Source organism: Neophocaena asiaeorientalis, unplaced genomic scaffold, assembly GCF_003031525.2.
Source record: "Neophocaena asiaeorientalis asiaeorientalis breed wild unplaced genomic scaffold, Neophocaena_asiaeorientalis_V1.1 scaffold870, whole genome shotgun sequence".
NCBI lineage: Eukaryota > Metazoa > Chordata > Mammalia > Artiodactyla > Phocoenidae > Neophocaena > Neophocaena asiaeorientalis.
Genome location: NW_020175184.1, coordinates 118,262 through 136,739, shown reverse-complemented (window position 1 = coordinate 136,739; position 18,478 = coordinate 118,262). Strand labels below are relative to the sequence as shown.

The following is an 18,478-nucleotide window of genomic DNA, read 5'->3' as shown; positions in this document are numbered from 1 at the left end:
TATATTTTTAACTGCACATAGGTCACCTGGGGATCTCGTTAAAATGACGATTCTGATCTATTCAGTCCCGGGGGGGGGGTCTGAGATTCTGCTTTTCTAACAAACTCCTAGGTCCACAGCTCCCAAACTGTGTGTCTCGGCATCCCAAAGCAGCAGAGCCAACTCACAGGGGCAAAGCAGGATATTTTCAAATTTCAAGGGAAACACAGCGACAACTACCAGACACCATGCAAACTACGAACAGTGGTTCACAGTATTAACATTAAATTCCACTTTATTCTTTTCAATGAAGTCCTATCTACGTGAAGCTGAGTTTGGGGCAGTTGCTATGACAAAAAGCAAGTACTGCACAAAACTCAACGGGGAACAGGAAATGAAAATGATGCTACCCAATCAGATTCCAAGATCTGACAAGTCATGTAGTGCCCATCAGGCACGCACATCCCATCAGGGAGCTATTTAAGACTGGAATAAAAATATTATTTTTCTTTCAAGTTATGTATATTATTTTTTCAAATGGCTACTAAGTTGTTAGGATCCCAGTACTTATTAAATTTGTTTTTCAAGCTAACTACTTAATAAATGGGCTAGTCAGGTATTACTTTGGGCCTAGGAGTGCTATGAAATTATCACTGAGACACTAGGGGCTCTGTGAGCTGACAGCGTTTTCCAGTCTCTGTCCCAGGTGATACAATACTGCTGGTCCACGGACCATGCATTGAGCTTCAAGGGCTTCAAGAATAAGCCTCAACCCCCTCACGTTACATATAAGTAAAGTCTGGCTCACAGAAATTGTTGGCAGTGCCAAGACACTGTGACATAAAATTCATATTTTATGGCAAGATAAGAAAAATTTAAACATAAAAAATCTTCTTTACCCTTTGGCCTCCTCTCTCCCCACACTGTACATTGTGTATCTGTATTATGCATCGACCAGACCTCCCCCATTGGCAGAAATAACTGCTCGACGACAGAAAGCAACATTCTCCTAGCATCAATAAGAAACTCAGTAAAAGATAACATTCCTTCTTGCTCTTGTAAGGGGACATGATGACACTTAGATCTGAATTGTATACACTGTCAATAATACATCATTTAATGTACAGCCCTCTGTCTCAAAAAACTTATATAACTGTGCCTTGAGTTCACAAGGGTGGAACAGTTCTTGGAGCTTTTGGAGATGCTGTTTCTGGGTTATAATCCCCAATTTGGTTCCAATAAAATTTCCCATTTCTTTCTTAGACCGACTGATTAATTTTTTTGTTGACAACATAAAGCCAAGATTTCGAGATTATTAGTCTGAGGACCTCTCCACCATACCTCACTGCCTCCTTGTATCACTGACTTGTATCTACACCACATTCCTCTGTCGCCACTTCTTCAAAGAGGGTCCTCTGTAAGCATGACATCCATATATAGAAAAGACAGTTTAAGAACCCACAACTGCTGAAGCTTGGGAGAAACTGAAGAAGTTACAGAAATTTTACTACTAACCAAACTTTACGCTCTTAACCAAGCCAATGCTGTGAGTTAAACAGAGATGTTTACTCTAAAGGTGCCTTGTTCGTGGTAAATCATTTTAGACCATGTATCTTTTCACTGTTCCTCAGATTCTAATGTTTAACAAATGTTCTTTCTTTGGAATACCTGGATTCTGATCATGTCATTTACCTTTTAAAAGAGAACCTCTGGTTAACTGTATACAAGCCAGAAAGAGACAAATGCTGGAAAAATTGCCTACCTAATTAGATTCCCTGTACCATGAATTTTGTGAAGTATGGTTAGAAAAAAGGAAAAGCTTGAACACTCACAGTGTCTGAGTCAGCATCAGGCACACTTAGGTAGGTCCACTTCCTGTCAGAGCCTGCTTGAGAATTCTTTAAGGAAGCCACCCAAAGGTCAAAAGAAAAAAGGGTATTAGAGCAACAGACAGAAATCAGAGAAGCAAAGACAAGACTTGTAGGCATATAGATGGGTATAAGGACACGGGAGCTCCTAAAGCTCTCTCAAAGAAGGGTTCAAACACCGAAGTAAGAGGGATTTTATTCCGCAGGCAGTGGAAAGCTATGGACTTGATGTGTGAGTAGGAGAGAAACCTACTTGGGTACGTGTTTTAGGAAAGTGACTGGCGGTAGAGTGGAGGATAGTTGGGGAGTTGAGAGAATGGTGGCAGGGAAATCTAACAGCTGAGAACTGAGATAATTCATAGGCTTCCGCTGATGAGACCCTGAACTAGGGAGTGATAGGTTTTAAAACATGGGTGAGGGGCTTCCCTGGTAGCGCGGTGGTTGAGAGTCCGCCTGCCGATGCAGGGGACACGGGTTCGTGCCCCAGTCCGGGAAGATCCCACATGCCGCAGAGCGGCTGGGCCCGACAGCCATGGCCGCTGAGCCTGCGTGTCCGGAGCCTGTGCTCTGCAATGGGTGAGGCCACAGCAGTGAGAGGCCCGCGTACCGCAAAAAAAAAAAAAAAACCTGGGTGAGGAGAGGTTTTTAAAGTAGGAGAGGGAAGGAATCAGAAGCCTTAGGAAAAGCCACCACAAAATTTGAGTGAAAACTACTCTGTGGACAAAGAGCAAGCAGGAGACTATAATGACTTTTAAATCACTATCACGCGCTTTTGAAGAACATTATTCCCTCCTTTGGAAATGCACAGAAAATCACCGGAGGAAGACTCTTCCAGTGCATGCTAGAGAATTGCTTACGGCTGACAGGCCACTTGCTAGACTGTGGGTGTTTGCAGAAAACCGAGAGGACGCTAAGTCATCAATGCCTTCTTCTGTCTCTTCCAAGTAGTCCTAAGGAAGGATGGGAAAAAATATCAGTGGTTTGGTTTATTTCTTTCCTAGAAAGTCTTTTCACTTAAAAAACCACTTTCTTAAATACTTGAAAAATCAGATACAAATATCTAGAAATCACCCCATTCCTAGGTTTTTCTCTTTTGCCTTCCACTATGATGGTACCTGAACTGCACCATCAGAGGACTGGGGTCTCCTTCCTAGGGATGCTTGCCTTATGGAAAGAATACGAAATTTGGAATCACACAGACCTCGGCGTTCGATTCCTACCTCCCCGCTCACTAAAATGATTCACCTTGAGCAATGTACTGAAAGTTATTTTTTAATTTAAAAAATTGGGGCACATTTGTGTGTGTGTATATATACCGTCAAAATGGGGAAATGTATCTTGAAAATCTCTCCAATAGAATAAAGTATTTTAGATACTAGATTCTCGTCCAAAATCCCAGATTCTACTTTTCTTCCCCCACTGTTTTTTTCCTGGTTATTTAAGTAATACATTTTTATAGCAAAAAGTTTAAGCAATGTAGATAAATTTCAAGTAATATAAAAAACATATCTCCACTAACATCAATGATCAAACTTAAAAAATTTTTGATGGTATGGATAGGATACACACACACACACACATACACACACACAAATGGATTATATTATGCATACTTTTTTTCTTTAAATCATGGACACCTTTCTTTTTTGCTTCTCCTCTCTTCCCTGGCACTCCTCTCACCCCCACGTGAAACTAATATTTTGCATCCTGTTGGAATTACATTCTCTTTTATTTGATGCTCCATATAAGTGAGGTCACACGGTATTCGTCTTTCTGACTTATTTCACTTAGCATAACGCCCAAGAGGTTCATCCATGTTGTTGCGAATGGCAGGATTTTATTCTTTTTTGTGGCTGAATAGTATTCCACTGTATACATATGCCACCACTTCTTTACTCATTCATCTATTTACTGATGGACACTTAGGTTGTTTCCAGGTTTTGGCTATTGTAAATAATACTGCAATGAACATGGGGGATCTTTACAAGTTATCTTTACAAGTTAGTGTGTTCATTTTCTTCAGATAAATACTCAGAGGTAGAATTTCTGGAGCATATGGTAGCTCAAAATTTTGCAAATTTTTTGAGGAACCTCCATACTGATTTCCATAGTGGCTGCACCAATTTACATTCCCACCAACAGTGCACAAGGGTTCCCTTTCCTCCACATCCACACTAACACTTGTTATCGCCAATCTTTCTTTTTTGAATTTTATCTTATTTATATTTTTTATACAGCAGGTTAATAGTTATCTATTTTACACATATTAGTGTATATATGTCAATCCCCATCTCCCAATTCATCCCACCACCACCCACCCACCTGTTACCTTTTCTAAATCATTCTTTGGCTGTTTTTATATGTTAGTTGTGAAGACTAATAGGAAGAAATTATTGTATATCCTCACTTCACTCTCAACTCATCCTCACCTCAAAGTGGACAGGTTTGGAACAAGACTGTGCCCTTTCTTCATGACCATTAGACTCTCTTCCACACCCAACTTACCAAGTCTTTGTCTGAAGCCCCAGGGACAGACTTGCTTCTTAGGCTTACAGTATCCTCTAAGTCTTCTGTAAATGACCCACTCAAATCTAACTCAGATCGACTCCGGTCTGGAGGAAGGAAAAGGAAAGATGTGAATCACCTTGTTTTGTTAGAAGGGTTCACTTTTCATTGCGAATGTTTCATCGTTATTCCAATTCTTTCTCGGCATAGGGCATAGACAGTGTCATGAAAGCAACAGAGTCAGTAGCTTCGTGCTGGTTATGCTAACGTACTTCCATTTTTTAACAGTATTTTGAAATTTCCTTGGACTGACTTACCAACACTGATGTGTTCATTTCTCCTTTGAGCATAGGAGGGCAAATGCTCTACTATAAAATACTAACGTTTTAAGCTCTTTAAGGCTTCTGCTTTGCTCATACACTTTGGAAAACTCTCACAGGATGGGCCCTTAAGCTTACCAAAAAAATAAAACATTAACCATTCTTTATTTAAATATTTAGAGAATCTACTGTGTTTTCATATTTGACACAAAATGCAATGAAATGATACAGCAAGTTCCTTTCACACAAAAAGGGAGTGGCTGTAGGGAAACTGAGAGGAAGTTCTATTTCTTTAGGCACCAGAACATTCTTTCATGAGCAGAATTTCTTGCTTTTAAAAATATAAAGAACAATGCAAAACTCAGTAATGCCGTGGATAGCTTACCAAGACACAGTTTATTTCCATAAAACAGTTCTATGTCAAAGCACTGCTGAAATAGAAGAGTGGCTTATAAATGAGAAAGACTGAAGACAGCAAGAGAGCAATTAAGTTTGAAATGATAAATGACACAGAACTGCTTAGCACAGCACCTGACACAGAGGATGTACTCAAAACACAGGAGCTATTGAGTAGAAGTAGTAGAAATGCACGCTATGAGGTTGGCTACTTTAAAACTTTTCATTTAACGGGTGAACCGATTTTCTAGTCCTGGACAAAATGCAACAATAAGCATGCACATTTAGACAACCCTTCAGAGCTACCTAGATGGGAGAGGCTCTCCAACTCAGCACAGAGAGTCCAGCCTTAGGCTTTAGGTAAATATCATCGAGTAAGTGGCAATTTCTTTCTGTTGAGGATTTTGTCATGATTTCAAATCTACACGTGGGACACAAACTTCCTAATTATGACATGTTCCTCTAAAGGGTTTCCTTATTCGTAGGTAATAAAATCGCAACGTAAATAATCTCTGCTTCACAGGGCTGTTGTGATACTGAAGTGAAATGATACTTTTGAAGGTGTCATACAAATGAAAAGGGTTATTAATAATCCCTTAACATTGCTTGCAAAGAACTCTTTATTTAAACCATGGAATAATGATTAATCTGTCGAGATACAGGGCACTTCTGATGCCCATATCAATGGAACTACCATTTTCTTGAACTCTGGGCATGTGTCTTTATCTTTTGTATCAAATGAGCCAGCTGTATTTCCTGCACTCCTCTACTGACATTTGGTATAGCTCGGACACTTGGCAGTGATGACTGTATACTGTATACTCCTGCCAAATCCAAGATTCATGGATTTTGCACGGAATGCAAGAGGCTTTTCAGCAGTTCTTATGGAGTGGGCCTCCCTCCATGGATGATTATTTTCTAAGGCATGAAACATCCATTTAATGCCACACAAGGGAGTCAACTCCACCCGATTTATTCATGTTTACAACACAGTAGTCACGTGGCAAATACCCACCTGAGGAGAGGGAGGCCGTGGACACTGCTATGGAAGGTGCGCCAGAAGTTTTCCGGTGATGACTCTTTGTGTGATCCTCAGAGGTGCTTTCAATGGCAGCCAAATCCATGGAATTTTCAAAACCGTGTTCCTTCTCACAAAGTAGAAATGAAAAAAAAACCCAAAACCCGTTATATTGACTGTAACTGACTTCCAAATCCTTCCATATAAATATATACCAGTATAGCCACATCTATGTCTATTACCCTTCAGGAGGAGCAAGCTGATATCTGGAGTCCATATAACTCTAAAACTTACTATCAATAATTACTCTCTAAAACATATACTAAGAGGTTTGCTAACTAGCACAAAAGGTGTTTGAAATAATTATTCATTGACAAAATTAGTGAGTGTTCTAACATATGGTTAGCAGGAAAGTTGGTATTAATACAAGTACCTCCAAACTTAAATGAACCATGTGTAAGAATCTGGCAAGCTTCATAGCCTCAGAGTAGTGCTCAGGGTTAGAACTCTGTTTGGTCCCACATTTGTCCTCACTGTCAACACGTTCTCTCCTCAACCACCCCTTACTTCCAGCACCCCTCACTTAACAGAAGACCATGCCACCTTTCCCATCTAGTAGGCTGGATTATCAGAACATGGTTGCTTACGTCATTATTGGAATGAAATTTCATGCAAGGCACTTACTAAAGTTCATAAAAGGATAAAGAATGGGGACTCTTCCCCAGCTTACAGGAATAGGCGATTTATTTATCTTTTTTGGAACTTGCTTGCTAACACATGCTTGCACACGTGACAGAATTCAGACACTTACTTTCATTATAAAGGAAAATTCTGTCCCGACTTTGCCTGTGCCCATAGGGGCTTCACAACTGCATCATTACAAATTTGCTTGAGTTTTGAAAAACTAATTTCGGGCTTCTGAGAACTGGGCTGAGGTTAAGTTTCCATGAAAATGATACCACGGTGTGATAACGATCGAACCTAAGAGAGACTCTTTCGTTCCCCCTTCCGTGAACAATCAAAAAGAGCCTTCAAAAGTCCTACAGAAAGGCATTCCCTTCTTGTCGCCCTATCTTTACCCCATACCTTAGACACTGAGGAGATGTTAATGAACTCATTCGGCAAAGATGGAACTCTCACTTCCTTGCAAATCAATGCAGCTTCAATATAGACTGGTTTTGATCTTTGAGTATCCTCCAACACATACTACCTGTAGCAGGAGGAATCTGGCTCCTAACTTTTCTAATTGCTACAGACCGCTAAGGTTTATCAAAAGACTGTGATGGAGGTCAAAAGGATAGGTCCGTTTTCAACACCTCTTCAAAAAGTTGGTCACACGGATTTCTCCAATGAAGCGAGACCAACTTGCAATTACGTTGACAGCCAATTTTCGAACTGGCACCCTGCAGTATCATTAATATTGAGCACTAACGGGCCAATTAATATTGTACAGTGATGAACATGTAACACATACCCTGAAGATTCAGGATGTGAAGCCTAAAATTAATAAGTTACATCACAGCAGAGGACAGGTTAGAGACTTTCATGTTCTAAGAGTTTTCCATTTTAAAAATGTACTTCTCACATACTAAGGCAGACAAGGACACTGAAACAAAGAGATGCTGAGAAATGGGAGAAACTGAGAAGCTGTGACCTTGATCGTCATCTAATTCTACATAGGTCTTCCCTTCATCATGAAAGAGCAAACCTGTTTCATAAAGTACTGTGCTGTATTAAGTCTATTCAACAGAAAATATTTCTCTTTGTGTCTCTTTTTGTCTTAGAAAAGACCACCTAGATCAGCTAGAATGCAAAAGTGAGATCAATAAAGACATTGCCTATATATATGTATGTATACACGGTTGTAGGGAATTTCTGTTAGGGAAATCTAGGTGTTGCTTAATAAAGTATTCTTGTATTTGTAGCAACATGGATGCAACTAGAGATTATCATACTAAGTGAAGTCGGAAAGATAAATACCATATGATATCACTTATATATGAAATCTAAAATATGACACAAATGAACCTACCTATGAAACAGAAACAGACTGACAGACATAGAGAATAGACTTATAGTTGCCAAGGGGGAGGGGGTTGGGGGAGGGACGGACTAGGAGTTTGGGGTTAGCAGATGTAAGCTCTTACATATAGAATGGATAAACAACAAGGTCCTACTGTACAGCACAGAGAACTATAGTCAGTATCCTACAACAAAGCATAATGGCTATTCGGGGTCTTCTGTGTTTCCATACAAATTGTGAAATTTTTTGTTCTAGTTCTGTGAAAAATGCCATTGGTAGTTTGATAGGGATTGCACTGAATCTGTAGATTGCTTTGGGTAGTGTAGTCATTTTCACAATGTTGATTCTTCCAATCCAAGAACATGGTATATCCGTTTTTCTTTCTCAAGACAGCCAAAGCAATCTTGAGAAAGAAAAACGGAGCTGGAGGAATCAGACTCCATGACTTCAGACTATACTACAAAGCTACAGTCATCAAGACAGTATGGTACTGGCACAAAAACAGAAATATAGATCAATGGAACAGGAAAGAAAGCCCAGAGATAAACCCATGCACATATGGTCACCTTATTTTTGATAAAGGAGGCAAGAATATACAATGGAGAAAAGACAGCCTCTTCAATAAGTGGTGCTGGGAAAACTGGACAGCTACACGTAAAAGAATGAAATTAGAACACTCCCTAACACCATACACAAGAATAAACTCAAAATGGATTAAAGACCTAAATGTAAGGCCAGACACTATCAAACTCTTAGAGGAAAACATAGGCACAACACTCTATGACATAAATCACAGCAAGATCCTTTTTGACCCACCTCCTAGAGAAATGGAAATAAAAATAATCAAATGGGACCTAATGAAACTTAAAAGCTTTTGCACAGCAAAGGAAACCATAAACAAGACCAAAAGACAACACTCAGAATGGGAGAAAATATTTGCAAATGAAGCAACTGACAAAGGATTAATCTCCAAAATTTACAAGCAGCTCATGCAGCTCAATATCAAAAAAGCAAACAACCCAATCCAAAAATGGGCAGAAGACCTAAATAGACATTTCTCCAAAGAAGATATACAGATTGCCAACAAACACATGAAAGAATGCTCAACATCATTAATCATTAGAGAAATGCAAATCAAAACTACAATGAGATATCATCTCACACCAGTCAGAATGGCCATCATCAAAAAATCTAGAAACAATAAATGCTGGAGAGGGTGTGGAGAAAAGGGAACCCTCTTGCACTGTTGGTGGGAATGTAAATTGATACAGCCACTATGGAGAACAGTATGGAGGTTCCTTAAAAAACTAAAAATAGAACTACCATATGACCCAGCAATCCCACTACTGGGCATATACCCTGAGAAAACCATAATTCAAAAAGAGTCATGTACCAAAATGTTCATTGCAGCTCTATTTACAATAGCCAGGACATGGAAGCAACCTAAGTGTCCATCAACAGATGAATGGATAAAGAAGATGTGGCACATATATACAATGGAATATTACTCAGCCATAAAAAGAAACGAAATTGAGCTATTTGTAATGAGGTGGATAGACCTAGAGTCTGTCATACAGAGTGAAGTAAGTCAGAAAGAGAAAGACAAATACCGTATGCTAACACATATATATGGAATTTAAGAAAAAAAAATGTCATGAAGAACCTAGGGGTAAGACAGGAATAAAGACACAGACCTACTAGAGAATGGACTTGAGGATATGGGGAGGGGGAAGGGTAAGCTGTGACAAAGTGAGAGAGTGGCATGGACATATATACACTACCAAATGTCAAATAGATAGCTAGTGGGAAGCAGCCGCATAGCACAGGGAGATCAGCTCAGTGCTTTGTGACCACCTAGAGGGGTGGGATAGGGAGGGTGGGAGGGAGACGCAAGAGGGAGGAGATATGGGGATGTATGTATATGTATAGCTGGTTCACTTTGTTATACACTAGAAGGTAACACACATTGTAAAGCAATTATACCCCAATAAAGATGTTAAAAAAAAACGTATAATGGGAAAGAATAAAAAAAAGTATATACGTATAACTAAATCACTGTGCTGTCCAGCAGAAATCAACACAACGTTGTAAATCAACCATACTTCAATAAAATAAAAAAATAAAGAAATATTCATGTAAAGGCTGTTAGTTTTGAGGGTACTAGCACATGACAAGGGTGATTCCCTCTCACCCCCATCACGCCAATGACGGTACTTAGGAAGGTAAGCCTTGTTTTGAGAACGAACTTGACTAACTTACTAGTTACTGATAGTCTGCTGCTACCCATGGGTACAGCTGTACCAGGTGTTCAATTTTTTTAAATACTTCTGTATCAGTTGGTAAACAGAGCTACTCCCAGTCCATCTCCCCCCTTCCCTGTGCTCCTCTCCTCCTCAACCGTAGTTCTCCCTGCAATCCAGGATACTGCACGGCATGGAAGGGCCCCCAGGATGCTGCGCAACCTTGCGCCAGGGTCTGTTCTGATGGCTCAGTGCCCACGCCATACCAGTTGCTAAATACTTTGAAAACCATTCCTTGTTAGGTTGCCAAAGCAGTGAGTGCAATCACCAACCATGCGTGCACTTTTCTGGACAGTACTGCTTGCTGAGCTTACTATAAATATTGATAAAAGTTTAAATATGCCTCTTATCAGCAAATTTAGACTATAAGTATTTAAAGACACTTATTAATTATTATTCAATCTGTCTGAATGCCTTTTGGCTCTTCCTTAAAAATATCTATAGAATCTGGATGCTCACAACCTCCATGTCTATCTCCCTGTTCCAAAGCTCAGTTTCTTGCCTGTCTGCTTCTCAGAAAAGCCCCCAGTTCCTGTATAAACAGAAGCCAGATGATCTCACTAGTCTGCTGAAAACCCTTCAACTGCCTCCGTCTTATCCAGAGTAAATGCCGAAGTGCATACGGTGGTCTCCAAGACCCTACCTGGCCCTACTACCCCTTTGAACTCATTTCCTAGTACTCCTCCCTTCGTTCACTCACAACAGCCATGCTGGCCTCCTTGTTCATCTTTGAACACACCAGGTATGCTCTCACCTCAGGATCTTTGCACTGGCTGCTCCTCCAGGGGCATTACAGATCTTTTAGACACTGGTGAAGTAAGGGCACTGACTATGCAAGATGGAGGTCAGCCGTAAAGTGACTGGAACAACCTTCCTGTAATGTACTTGCTGAATATCAGTGCTGTCCCAGCATGGATGAAAACCTTGCCCCAGACTCCTGCATGGCTAATTCTTCCACTTCCTTCAAGTCTTTGCTTGACCAGGGCTTGACATAAAGTAGGTCGTCATTAAATACCGGCTGAATCAAAGAATTGTAGTTTGTATATAAAGATTTCTTAAATATAGATATCAGCTATATATATGGAGTTTCCTGCTTAATCAAAAAATCTAGATATTCGTTCATTTAAAAGAACAGCTTATACACACACACACATACACGCACACACACTATGCGATTTAAGTCTCCGTTATGTGTTTATTTTAATGGATGTATAGAAAAGAAAACGATAGAAATATTTCAAGAGTCTAGGTTTCCTAATTTTAATTGGTTTGGAAAATTGTTAGAACAGTCAAGATCTTGACAAGCAACGTGGAAGATCAAAATCAGAGACTGCTGAACATTGTTTATATTTTATCGAAACCACACAGCTGTCGATACCCCCACCAAACAAATTCCACCTTTGAACCTGCTCTTTCCCTTTCCTTCTCACTTGAGGCCTCCTGCCAGGAGCTAAGGATGCAGGAGGTTCAGTCCTGATAAAGAAGCATCTGTGTTAAACAAGATAAACAACACGGTCTCAGGTACAGAGAGCTGAAGCCCAGCCATGCCATGGTGGTGAGGCTCAGTCCCAGAAGCGGGAGTGTTCCTTCACATCCGTGTACTTACTCGACTGCTGACTGAGGTCACGCTGCGTGTGCTTGGCGCCGGTGACCTCTGAGTGACTGGGGTCACACCACTGCTCCGGATGCTCTTTGGAGTTCCAGGACCGGCTTCCTGCTCGTTGGAACCTGATGAACCAGTGCTTCCCCTAAGTGTGAAAGAATATTCTGACTTTAAAATGGAAGCAGAGCAGCGACGAAAGACACAGTCAGGGAAAAGCTTCCAAGAAAACAATGGCAACACGCAAACACCTCCAGGGGCTCATGTGGTTCAACATCATTTGTCTGACTCCAGGGTCTTCGTAATTGAACTTACCTCTCCACCCTTTTTTCTTCCCACTGCTCACCAGCACACTCCCAGCCAGCCCAGGTTCCCTACAATTTTTTCAGCTTACCACACTCGCGCTCATGCTTCCACTTCTAAGGCTTTTGCTCACGTTCTCCCCACCTGATGCGCCCTATTTGCCATTCTCTGTTTATCCAAATCTTCCCCATCCTTCAAGGGCCAAATGAAGTCCAGCCTCCCCAGTCATGCCTTCCCTGTCTATCACAGGCCTTGTCAACCTCTGCTCTACTCAATTTCTGGTAATTTACAGTCTTTGCCAAACTATGTAGAAGATGCCTACACAATGTCTTGTTTGGTCTTTAACAGATACGTGGGCGTTGGCACCTCTTTCAACTGGGACCTCCTTGGGGACAGAGTTGATGACATATTTACCATGATATCTCCAGCAGTCTCACAATATCTTGGTGCAAAGGAAGCACTCGGTACCTATGTAATCAAAGACTGGCGATTATATTTTCTCAGTGTTGTTTTCAGTGACTGACTCATGGCGCACATTTAATGAATGTAGGATAAAAATAATGACATTTTGTAAATGGGTTTGATTCACTTTCATGTTTGCTAAATCTGATTCGATGCCATTCAATAATGATTAATGAAAAAACAGTTCCTGCCTGGAGGTGATCACAATTTTCTTATTAAATGGAGCTTCGTAAGTAAGTAAGTTTTGACAAATTAGTTTAAGAGAAGTGTTTGTTCTTCTTTTATTCTCTGTTCTCAGTGAGTACAAAATATGCTAAATGGGAAAATATAAGCCCTTATGAATTTCACTCTTTCAGTTACTAGTTTAATAAGTTATAAGTGCACCTATAATAACAAACATCTTCTTGTTAAAGCACAATAGTGATTAGAGCTCACAGTTGAGCCAATAAGAGGAGAGACTTATAAGAATAAAGGAAGGGGACTTTTTAAAAAGAATGATGGCGCACGGGTCATTACTAGAAGATAAATCTGGCAGAAGAAAGAATCAGCAATGACCAGTGGAGCTGTCAACCACAGTTTGTAAGTTTTTTCAAGGCTCTGCACCAGAGAAGCTACCAAAACCAAAAATGACCTAATTGATACGAGCAGCCACCAACACTCTCGATAATTATGCAAATAGCGGCTGCATTTACTGAGTATTTTCTAGGTGGTTGACACTCCCCATTCCGCAACATCCATGTTAAAATAAAAAAAAGGTATTAACATCCCTATTTTGAAGATAAAGAAACTGAGTCTTGGAGAGGTTAAGCAATTACTCCACACATGCATGCGTGTGTGTGTGCATACACGACAGAGTTAGTACATGACAAAGTCAGGATAAAAACAGAATTGTCTGCTTATCCAAAGCCTACACTCATGCTAGTTTCTCACATTGCTTATTCATCATTTCACCAAGATCAAATTGTCACAACCAGGCAGGTTCTACATGGAGAGAATGTAGAAGAAGGATGCTATCAAGAAGACGATAACGAAAGGATCAGAGACCTGAGAGTTCGTTTCTTACAATTCGATTAAGAGAGCTGGAAAATTTTCTGGGTAGGAGTCCTTCGATACTACACAGAAACAGAGCCTGCTGCTTCTTTCTAGAAACAGTACTTTGAATAAATTATAGTACTATGGACGCTGCTCAGGAGGGGTCTATGACTGTGCCTTTTGAGTCTAACAACAAGAAAATAAAATTTTGTGATTAAGTACATTGATACAATTTGAAATTCTCAGTTCCTTGGTGATTTACCTGAGTCCTCCTATCTCGGGTGCTACAGTTCTACATTTGACAACAGTTAAATATATTCATACCTTTCCCAAGTGATGCTACTTATTCTCAGAAGTCCAACTTAGAAGGGTCTTAGAGACCTACCCAGTGATCCTGCCCTGTGTTCATAGGTTCTCTACTCTTACAACAATACAACCACAAAAATCTCTCTCCCTCCTGTTTTAGGTAAAATCTCCTTAAAAAATAAAGGCTAGGACTGAATCTTGCAGAAAGGAGCCCAGACGTTATGATCCAAGGGGATTTATGTGCGTATTTCTGCTTGTGTCTGTGCTGAAGGTCCTCTCAGACCCAGGTAGTTTTGGAGAAGTCCCCATCGTGGATTAGCCTTGCTAGGACCCATTGGGTGCCAACTGTTTTAGACATTATGTAAAATCTGACATAAAATACATGAATCTTCACCTCTTAAATAGAAAGAGGATAAAAGCTTCCTCAAGCCTAAATTAGAGAAATTTAAAGTTCAATTAAGAAAGAGCTATTTCTGATCCCGATATCTTGTTACTGATATTTAAATTAGAAGTATTAGAAATCAGTGCTACCAAACCTTGAAGCTGAACTCGGCTTAGGGGGAAACCGACAAGAAAAAGATACATCTATCTTGTTCTAATAGGGCCCGAAGTATGGGGAATATGACACTGTCTGGGGAGCTTGGAAATTCTGAGTTACTTGAAAGACACATTCCCTAGGGTAAAAAAAGAGTGTCATTTACTTTAGCTTATGAGATGCTTTTTAAAAGCCTTCTGTTTTGTTATCTCTAATTTCATGCTGGCCCAAAACCCTGAAAATGGCTTCCTAGATATATCCATTTCTAGATAAAGAATCCAAGGATAGGGGACAGAGACTCTAATTTAACGAGTCGCCTTTCTGGTTTACAGAGAAGTCTCCCAGGAGTTGGAGCCCGGAAAGAATTTCCCAGGATTCAACCTTCCCAGAGCAGGCTGACAAGGTTGAGCCTGTGCCTCCCTGGGTAAATGAATGCTCCCCTAAAGACCAGCCGAAGGCAGCATTAACCTGAGAGTTTCGACACTCGCTGGGACAACGAGGCTAGGGCGTAACATGACACAGAGGTGGCATGACATTCGTTCTGCGGTTTACGCGCTGTCCTAACTTCTTTTGGTTATTTCAGATCTGAAATAAGTATGGAAGGGACAGGCAAGGGAGGTTGTACTTAGAAAGTGATGCGCGCCTGTTAAATGGGAAAGAGGCGTTAAAAAGGAGAAACAAAAGGGAAAAAAGCTGTACGTGGCTCAACCTTCCAGTTTTTGGTGATCCCCAAATGCAATGTCTTTGTCAACACCGTCTTATATGAGCTGGGTGGCCCTCACCCTTGGTTGCACATCAGAAACACCCGGGGAGGTTTTAAACATCCCCATGCCCAGGCCACACCCAAGACTAACCACATCAGAGCCTCTGGGCACGGGATCTAGGCATCCATGTGTTTTACCACGGCTCCCGCATCCCCTACCACCAGCCAAAGCTGACAAACACTGGCCTAAACTGTGAGGAATGGAAGGACGCTTTCTGTGTCGGTGAGTGAATGTACGGCTCCAGGGGTCAGCAAACTATGGCCCCTGTATCGAATTGGCCCACCACCTGTTCTTGTAGAGCCCACGAGCTAAGAGTGGTTTTACATTTTCAAGTGGTTGGAGAAAAAAAAAAACCCAAAACTCAAAAGAAGAATATTTTGTGATGTGAAAATTATGTGAAGCTCACGTTTCAGTGCCCATAAATAATTTTTTATTGTAGTGCAGGCATGCACATTCACTTTTTGGTTTGTGTTCAGCTGCTTTCATGCGCCTGCCAACTACAAATTGGCGCTTGCCATCTGCCTCTACAAGGATGACGTCACTGACCACTGCAGCCGCTGATCTCCAACACCCCCTGAAAGGAATTCAAGGTGGAGATCAGGAATGAGGCCCTCTGTGCTCTGGGACAAACTGGCAGAACAGCTCTTCAGAGAGTTAGATATTCTCAGGAGAAGATTTGATGAGCCCAATTCTTGCATCTCTTTGTATCTAGGAAAGCACTAGAATCCTTCATGGTGACGTCTGCTCCTCGTGACTAGCAGCCAGCCTCTGCCAACATGTGTGCTTCACTGCACGTCCCCCTTCCCTAAAGTCACATAGTACACTGACCTTCCGCCTGCCTCTCTGGAGCACTTCCTCAGAGCTCTCTGAAATGCCGTCTCCAAGACGACAGACCTCATTTTGCCCCCAGTAAAACTTAACTCACAACTCTCAGGTTGTGCACTTTTTTTCAGTCGACACTACAACAGCACAGTGAGTAGTTGAGACAGAGACCATCTGGCTCACAAAGCCAAAAATATTAACTATCTGTACCTTTACAGAAAAGTTTGTCGGCCCCTGTGTGTGTCTCCATTTAAAAACCAAACTCTTTCGAGAGGTCAACACACCCCAAAGGAATGAATTTCTGGTAGTGTGTGTGTGTGTGTGTGTGTGTGTGTGCGCTATACTTAGGCACAAATGAACCATGCTAAGAGCTCTTGAACTCTGAATTAGAGAACCAGATAAAAATGGAAGAAGTGGAAATTCAATAAGCAGTTTCTCTGGCTGCAGTTTCCTCTGAAGCCACTAGCTTTCTGTGGCTGAATTACACATACTTTCCTTCCTTTTCCTTTTTGGAGAAAGGACAAATATAATACAATGTGGTAGGTGCTCAGTGAAATCTTGTTCGATGAATCTTAGTGTTAAGTGTATAAAGAGGCTTTATCATTTGATTTACTAAAACAAAAGCTGATTTGTTTGATGGTTTGTAAATGTTTACGGTTTCCTCAATGAATCTGTTTCCTTTAAAAAGACTCTCTAAAATGGAGCAGACAGTCATCATGAAGGAAGGACTCTGGGTATGAGGGAAAAGAAAATTAAGAACAGGTAGAACTCTCAGTCTGATGATATTTTGGTCGTTTACAATCACAACAAAATTCTGTTCCCATGTCTAGTTTCTAAAGAATGGCTGGGGCTTCCCTGGTGGCGCAGTGGTTGAGAGTCCGCCTGCCGATGCAGGGGACACGGGTTCGTGCCCCGCTCCAGGAAGATCCCACATGCCGCGGAGCGGCTGGGCCCGTGAGCCATGGCCGCTAAGCCTGCGCGTCCGGAGCCTGTGCTCCGCAACGGGAGAGGCCACAACGGTGAGAGGCCCGCGTACCGCAAAAAAATAAAAACAAAAACAAAAAACAATAAAGAATGGCTGGAAGCCACTTGGATGAGAGGCCAGCAGCCATGCAAAACCTTGGGTGGATGATAAGTCAGAGCAAGAAAACCAAGTGCCCTCCCCCGCTAGACAGCAAGGAAAGCAAGTGTTTAGCTGAACTTAGCTTTCAGCAACTAAATGGAACAAGCACTTACTCTGTACTTAGTAGTTCGGATTTGCTAAACTCTTGTTCTACCTGTAATGCTATGTTGTTTATAAGAAAAAAGTTACCCAGGAATCCAAAGCCATCCATATCCTGGTCCAATGAAGCTCTCCATCTCATCTCTTGTAAACCACATTTCAATTTTACACTCTAAAAACCCTGAACTGTTCGTTTTCTAGCACATGCAAAATTGCTTTATGCCTCTTTTCCTTTGCACTTTCTAGTTCCTCTATCTAGAATGTTCTTCTTACCTCTCTTCACCTGGCCAAGTCCTCCTCACGCCTTCAAACTGCTTAGGGACCATCTGCATGAAGCTTCCCTGAATCCTCTGGAAGGTTAAATGCCTATCTCTGGTTTTCCCATAGCACACAGATATCTTTTTAGCATGACACCATACTGTCTTGAAGTTATTTGTTTAGTCATCCCAACCTTCCCTGCCAAACTGGACGTTCACGAACGGGTGGAAAAGTAGCATTAGCTAAGATCCTCCACATTTACCACTTGGCATATAGTACTAGGCTAATAATGTTGGCAGAGCTTTGTGTTGAATTCATTTATATAAATAAAATGCATAGGCGGGAAACAAGTGGAGAAATGACAAGATAACAAGGAGGCGGCTTCCGGCTTACAATCATCTGGCCACAAGGACGAGCAAGTCAAAAACCCAGTTTAGTTCAACCTAAGTACAGTGTCAAGGGTCTGGCTGAACTCCCGATCTCCATACTGCCTCACATTATTGATGTTATAATAAGGAACGTCTCGGGCTTCCCTGGTGGCGCAGTGGTTGAGAGTCCACCTGCCAATGCAGGGGACACGGGTTCGTGTCCGGGTCCGGGAAGATCCCACATGCCGCGGAGCGGCTGGGCCCGTGAGCCACGGCCGCTGAGCCTGCGCATCCGGAGCCTGTGCTCCGCAATGGGAGAGGCCGCGACAGTGAGAGGCCCGCGTACCGAAAAAAAAAAAAAATACAAAGAACAAAATCATCATTAACAATTAGAAGT

General features: G+C 41.4%; 1 protein-coding gene across 2 annotated transcripts in view; it reads right to left on the bottom strand.

The window, feature by feature from the left end:
* SYTL5 (synaptotagmin like 5) overlaps positions 1 to 18,478 on the bottom strand; it is a 100,350-nt gene that overhangs the window by 20,074 nt on the left and 61,798 nt on the right. The window contains exons 6-10 of one of the 2 annotated variants that reach the window (XM_024764569.1): positions 12,016 to 12,157; positions 6,084 to 6,213; positions 4,353 to 4,459; positions 2,705 to 2,797; positions 1,812 to 1,877 (exon numbers count right to left, since the gene is read on the bottom strand). In XM_024764569.1, coding sequence (XP_024620337.1) covers positions 1,812 to 1,877; positions 2,705 to 2,797; positions 4,353 to 4,459; positions 6,084 to 6,213; positions 12,016 to 12,157 — 538 coding nt within the window. The remainder of the gene's footprint in view (positions 1 to 1,811; positions 1,878 to 2,704; positions 2,798 to 4,352; positions 4,460 to 6,083; positions 6,214 to 12,015; positions 12,158 to 18,478) is intronic. The other variant, XM_024764570.1, reaches the window with a different exon arrangement.